The sequence below is a fragment of the Triticum urartu genome, chromosome 5A (assembly GCF_056163025.1).
Source record: "Triticum urartu cultivar PI428250 chromosome 5A, HENAU_Tu73, whole genome shotgun sequence".
Taxonomy (NCBI): Eukaryota; Viridiplantae; Streptophyta; class Magnoliopsida; order Poales; family Poaceae; genus Triticum; species Triticum urartu.
In genome coordinates this window covers 540,852,831-540,859,549 of record NC_141877.1, presented here as the reverse complement: position 1 = coordinate 540,859,549, position 6,719 = coordinate 540,852,831, and the positions used below count along the sequence as shown (strand labels likewise).

Here is a 6,719-nt window from a genome sequence, read left to right as displayed (position 1 = left end):
AGATTATTAGCCGCTCAAGGGATTTTCTTTCATGCACTTTTATTTACGATTTATGAATGTAGATAGTTTAATTTTGAAACTCATAATCAAGCTAGTACTCTTGTTATTTAGGAGTAGGTCGCCATTTGTGGTTTGGGATCCCAGGACAAAATTCTTGTACCCATAAACATTTCTGAATCTTAATAAAGTGGGACGAGTTTCTTAAAAGAAAATAATCTCCGCCGGAACCCACGCGCTGACGGCCGCCCTTCCTCTGTCTCCTTCTCCTCGCCTGAGCAGCTCCCTTCCCCTCCCCTCTCCTGCAATAACTGCCAACAACTGACCCTTCTTTGCCGGCAACCACGGCGGCGCCACCGCGAATGTCCACCACCGCCGCCGTGAGGTGCGCCTTCGCGGCGCCTGCCCGTGGAGCAGCACCTACCGTTACTGCCCCCACGGCCTGCCGCACCTCCACCATGCACAGCTGCTTGACCACGGTCTCCACCCCGGCCTGCTCGCCACTCCAACCTTATCTCCTCACACGCGCTCAGGGACGCGCTGATCGACCCATGCTACAGGAACGGGTCGGGTTCTTGGACGCCAGCAAGGTGTTCGAGGAAATGCCGAGACGGGACATCGTGTCCTGGAGCACGGCCATGGCTGCGATGGTGCGACAGGGGGAGGTGGCCAATGCGAGGTGGATGTCTGAAGAGATGCCAGAGAAGGAGGCGGTAAGCTGGGACATCTATGCTGAGGCTGGGCAGTGAAGGGATATGGCGAAAGCAAGGATACAAATGAAAGGAACTGGGTTTCAAAAGTCAGCAGCGTTAAATTGGATTGAACTTGATGAAGCATTCCATGAGTTCACAGCGGGGGGCAGAAAATACTCAGACTCATACCAGATATCCGAGATGGTTGACAGTCTGAGTTCATGTTAAGGATGTTGGCTGCATTCCAGCAGGTCATGAGATCCTTGTGCAGTGAGTCCTTTGCCAACGGCATGCTCAGTTTCTCATGTCGCAGTGACAAACATGTGAAATGTTCAATCTATGTACGGAAGCACTGGCTCCAGTGAATCCTGCAACCAAAAAGATGTTGTGACATGTAACAAGAAGACAACGTTGTGTCGTGTTACAGAATTGCCCACGATGGATTGAGAACCCAGAGATCCGTTCAAGGATTTCTCAGCATCTGCTCTTCTGCCATCAGGTTTGCTCTGTCACAAACTGCTACTATGTTAAGATGAAAGCTGGTGATGGAATGGACTGACCAAACACTACCAATATAGTGCTAGGTTTATCGAATAGTTCATAGGTTGGTACTTTTAATGCTTTACTTTTTCTGGTTAATCAAAATCAAAACAAAAAATAAGAAAGTGAGAAGACCTCAGAATAAAATAGAAGAAGTGATTTTGATAGTTATATTGTAGCAGCAAAGTGATTATGTTGGAAAAGTGGAATAGTTGAGTGTTTTATTTTTGCATGTACCACTTCATAAGAATGTCTTAGAGATGAAGCAGCATACAGTCTTCGGTAAAATTCTGAGTCAGGTATCAAGCTTGTATCTCATACAACAATATAAATCATCCATTTGTAAATTTTTTTCGTTGTCTTTCATGCTTTGTATACATGTTAATGGCATGCTATGTTATAAGGTCTTTTTTTCTCTCCTGTTTCAAGTTTTAACTCACTGCTAAGATATGAAGAAGCCTGATTTAGGTTGCTGTGATATTTATGATAACTATTCACACATGATGTTTTTTGTTTGGCATGCATCTGGGTCATACATTAGCATTTCCTTCAAAAAAGGAGATTGACAGGGCTATGAGTTTTGGGATGCACCAAACCAGAATATTTAAGTTACCAAGCAGAATGTCTATCAGGAACAAGAAAGAAATGGCTTGCAAGATGTTTTAGAAGTTTAAAGATACAATTGTAAATTATTTTGTTCTGCAACATGCCTGCAAATGATGAGAATGATATAATTGTGTGCGAAATAAGTTTTTCACATAAACCAATACTGAAGATTCTTTTTAAAGAAATGTCACCCAATTTTATATGGATGCAACATGTTAATACAATCTCCCCATGATAATCAAGACAAAAAGTTGACTTGTCTTTTACTTTTCTTCTCATAAAGGCATCCGAAAATCACAAGTATCTTCTTTTAGAGAGATCATGCTTTATGACATGCCCCACAAATGCATCCCGCTCATCCACATACATGTAGCAAGTCAAATCACCTTGAACCATGTCAGAATTTCTAGCAAATTCACCAAAGTACACCATCTAAAAATTGAATACAGCTGGAATCACGGCACACAACACAAGTCAGAATGCACACTAAATGGTTCAGATATAGCTTGTAGATGAACCTGGCACAAAGGAAGTGAGTGTACCGTGTCACATAGGGGGGACGTGTGTCAGTCCAACCACCCGGGGGAGAAAATATCTTCTAAAAAAAGAAGCAATGGGTCAGTTACATGTAATTGAATGTGCTCAAAATCCAGCCCAAAATGACGAAATCTCTCATAAATTAATGCATTAATATAGCACTAGAAACAAAAAGCATTGAAAGGCCAAATGAGCTCATCAGTGTCCATGTCTAGTTGTCATTGAATCGTAATCAAATCTTTATAATCACTCCTAATAAAGAACGAAACACCTCAAGGTTATCTACAAAAAGGGTAGACGGACATCTTTCACCAGTATCGTGGGCTTCTCCTGGTGATAAGGTGAGCTGAAAATTCTCTCGTGTTCTTGGGAGTTTAGCTCTCTAGCCTCTGCGCTGTTATGCTTGATTTTGTTTGTGCGAAATCTGCTCTTTCCCATCTATTTGTTTTTGCTATGATCTTTTGGTACGCCCTGGGCAGAAAGGTGTGGGGGCACGGGGAGATCACCTCTATTCCTCCTTGCTTGTTGATCCTGCCTTGCCCCCTCTTGTTGTGTGTTTCCTACTTCTTTTAGTTTCTCTTCAACAGTTTGTGGCGGTGAAGGTTCGTGGAATTGCTTTGTAAAGTTCTGTTTTCTACACATTTCATCTTTGGAATCCTTTTCCTGTCACATTTTGTTACAGATCTGGATCTTGTCTACGATTTTCCTCGCTTTGCATTTATTTTCATCTTCATTATGTATGTGTCCTTACTTTCCATAAATGCCAAATTTGAGGTCTCTTCTTGCTGACGCAAGCTAGCCGCTTTTGTCTGCTTCAGATAAGGAGGAATTGATTAAGCCAGCAGACATAATCCAGTTTCTTGTGATCTAAGGACTCTTGGCTGGATAAAACTCCTTGTACACCATTGCTTCACATTCGAGAACTTTGTAAGTACGAGGCATCCTTTCTTGTTTTCTATCGCTTGTTGATCAGAATTTTCCGAGTATCTGTCAAGTGATGCATCTTTGCTGTGGTGTGAAGTCATACTTGGTTGGGTTCCTAATGCCTTAATTGCCACTGTGTAGTATGAGTGTGCAAATCATACATGTTGAACCATTTTAAGGCTCTGACTGAATATACCAAATCAGTCACAAAAGAAAAAGGATACCAAGTTCATGCATTTATTTTGTTCTAAATATCCTTCTTATACATTTGAAGATACTACGATAACCCATCATTTATCTGTGGATATTTATTAGGACCAGGAACAAAAGTTGAAGACAAGAATCTTCCATAATACTCGGTACTCGGACACTTTCAGATTGTAGAGTAAACTTGAAAGGCAATTGGTGGTTATCATAACACATGGAGAATAAACCAATTGAGCATCTTAGTAACAGCTTCACAATAACACCCACAAATGGATCTGCATATGCTGACAAGGAAATGCTAAAGCAGAATATACTTGCACAGGAAGCTACATTCCGGAAACAGGTAGATTATGACATCACCCATACTATGTGCTTTCAGTAATCTAGAGATTGCTTACATACGCAAGTGATGTGTTTTTTCTTATATTTGTCCATAGGCGTAATTGTTTCTCATTCCTATACGGTTTTGACACCTTTATTTATAGGTCTATGAACTTCATCGTCTGTACAAGGTTCAGAAGGACCTAATGGCATTACAATGCCGAGGAGGTGAATCAAAGGGATATTCTCAAGCCATATCATATTCATTACCATCTGGGGGTATAAGAAGAGTCCAGCAAATGGGGCCTCCTGCAGGACATGATGTGAGGAAACCTTCTGGAAAATTCATGAAGGGAAAAAATATAGAGCGTAGCTTGAACAGAGTGTCTATGAGGCATAGCAATAGCGGGTCCACAAAAGAAATGCTCCTTCAGGTTCCAGCTGATGCAGATGATAGTGATGATGATGTGGTGACAGTATGGGAGAATCCTGCAAAGAGTTTGCCAAGAAATAGTGGTTCAGTTGTTGGTACAAACCTGAAGCTTAGCATTGAACGCACCTCACCCATGGACAAGAATTGGGCCACTGGTTTACAGCCATCAGGTGTCTCAACAGTGAATGCTTTGAACAAAAAGGTGATAGGGTCATCTAGCACTATGAAGAAAACAAACTTCCCAAGTGTGGGTGCCTCCAGTTCTAAGAACCAGTGTTATTCATACGACCATAAATTAAAAGGTAAGATTTTCTTAATTTATTTAGAAACTTGTATATCTTTATGTTTTAAACCAATGTCTAAGCATCAATGCACACTAAGTGTATCTTATTTTCCTTTTCTAGATCGAAGCAGTGGCATGGAATGGCTCACACACAAGAAAACTGGTGTTGATTCCTCAACTGTGCATTACCAGTCCAGCTCTAGCATCATCAATCCAGGAATATTTGTAGCATCCAGTTCCAATGCTGCACCCAGATCTCTATGGCAAAGCAGCGCCACAGATTACATGACTAGGAGGCATTATGCTGACGCTGAATTGCCCAGTGCTCAGAATGGCCGACTTCCAACGTTTCAAAGATATCACCGCCTTCATTCATCAGAGATTCCTGGAGGGGCTCAGTATCAACATCCTTCCCCATTTTATGATTGTCCCAGGGATGTGAATCTGAACAATGGTCCTCGTGATGCAACTGCCACTCTGGGACAAGCAAGTGAGAATGCATCAAAGGAAATCTCGTGGGACAGAAAGAAGCTGCAAAACTCGACGAAGAAAATCACCATGAAGAAATCACAAGTGTCACCGACTCGTGAGAATGGGCATTCCCAGATTTCGCCTGGTTCCATGGGTTGTTCAGGAGGTAGCACAAGAATCCTTGGTTTCACTATAAGTGCAGCCACCGAGAAAGATTCTCAACGCTCATCCACTTCGTCCACTACACACATGGGCGCAGACAGCACACCCTCGAGCAAGGGTGTAGCTGACATGGAAATGCAATTCCAGAACAAGAAGGATGGCACCAGTGTCAGAAACCTCATTGACCTGAACGTTGCACTGCCGTTCATGGATGTTACAGAGATGGATGCCCGCCAGTCAAAAGGCGACACTGTTCCTCAAGAACCAGATGGTCCTTCCAATGAAGCCCTTGTTATAACTGCTGCAGCAAAGAATCTCATGGTCATGCATACGGATGAATTCCAAGCAGGACCACCTCAAGGTAATATTCTGCATTGGTTTGCTGGCCTCGCAACATCAAGGGAGAGCACAGTGGTCTATAGTAGTGAAATGAACAACATTGATACGACTCTGAAGCTTTGACACTGCAACTGTTCAAAACCAAAGACTGTTTCCAAAAAGCCAATTCAAGCATATCGATGCCTCAAGAAGACATCCAGAAGGACATTATGTAGGTTCAGATTTAACTTTAGATTTCTTGGTTGATGGGAATCTACTACTCCCTCCGATCCTAATTGTCGCTGATTTAGTACAAAGTTGTACTCCCTCCGTTCCAAATTACTTGTCTCAAAAGTGGATAAAAATGGATGTATGTACAACTAAAATACGTCTAGATACATCCATTTCTGTGACAATTAATTCCCAACGGAGGGAGTACTAAATCAGCGACAATTAATAAGGGCCGGGGGGAGTAAGAAGTTTCAGAGAATTGAGGAACTAATCCCATAGTTCTCAACTCTATTGCGGTCTCTAGAAACGCAAGCATCGTTCTTGTTACCTTTGTTTTACAGCAAACTCTGTTTCAGGATTTCTTTTTTCAATGAATGCTTTGTTTTAATATCACTGCCTTTGAGTTCTCCGGTGGTTCCATTTATCTCCTGGCCATGCTGGCATGTTGACGGCGTGATGTGATTTTATGTTTTGAGTTGCTGGAGAACAGAGCTTAGCAAAATGCAGATGCTATTGTTATCTCAAGCTGTCATTTGTGGTATACTTTTCATGCTGAGCAGGTCGTTGATTAAGGTCTGCTAGAGGTGATTGAACCATACAACGTATTAGAGCCAAGGCTTTCTGTTTTTAATAGAAAAATTCATGTACCGCTTGAGCAATTTTGAGATAGAAGAAGTATGTCGTAAGTGCAGTATTTCATTTTTTTTTGAGACAAGTAAGTGCAGTATTTCAAGCAGGGGGGATCTAGAACACTGGCTCATCTAGAAGCCTTGGTTGGCCCGATGTTCAAAATGATCCGCGTACGGCTGGCCCCCAAGAGAAAAAAAAGGTCCGGCCCTATCCAACATACTCCCTCCGTCCCAAAATTCTTGTCTTAGATTTGTCTAAATACGGATGTATCAAGTCACGTTTTAGTATTAGATACATCCGTATCTAGACAAATTTAAGACAAAAATTTTGGGACGAAGGGAGTACCTTACAAACTAGACTAAACGAA

At 42.0% G+C, this 6,719-nt stretch overlaps 1 protein-coding gene across 5 annotated transcripts; it reads left to right on the top strand.

Moving 5' to 3' along the window:
- The first annotated feature begins 204 nt into the window (after positions 1–204).
- LOC147972652 (uncharacterized) lies at positions 205–6,110 on the top strand. Of its 5 annotated transcripts, XM_087521576.1 has the most exons (6): positions 205–1,188; positions 1,478–1,528; positions 3,191–3,299; positions 3,612–3,846; positions 3,989–4,559; positions 4,662–6,110. In XM_087521576.1, the coding sequence occupies exons 4-6, from the start codon at positions 3,718–3,720 to the stop codon at positions 5,633–5,635; spliced, it is 1,674 nt and encodes a 557-aa protein (XP_087377702.1). In that variant the 5' UTR covers positions 205–1,188; positions 1,478–1,528; positions 3,191–3,299; positions 3,612–3,717; the 3' UTR covers positions 5,636–6,110. The 5 variants fall into 5 exon arrangements, with proteins under 5 accessions (XP_087377702.1, XP_087377704.1, XP_087377703.1 ...); XM_087521578.1 differs by lacking the exon at positions 1,478–1,528; XM_087521577.1 differs by lacking the exon at positions 205–1,188 and having other exon boundaries at positions 1,196–1,528.
- Positions 6,111–6,719: the final 609 nt, after the last annotated feature.

Coding starts and splice junctions, on each gene's coding strand:
- LOC147972652 (XM_087521578.1), top strand. CDS start 3,718: ATGGAGAATAAACCAATTGAGCATCTTAGTAACAGCTTCACAATAACA. Junction 3,847..3,988: donor AAGCTACATTCCGGAAACAG/GTAGATTATGAC, acceptor CTTTATTTATAG/GTCTATGAACTTCATCGTCT. Junction 4,560..4,661: donor ATACGACCATAAATTAAAAG/GTAAGATTTTCT, acceptor TTCCTTTTCTAG/ATCGAAGCAGTGGCATGGAA.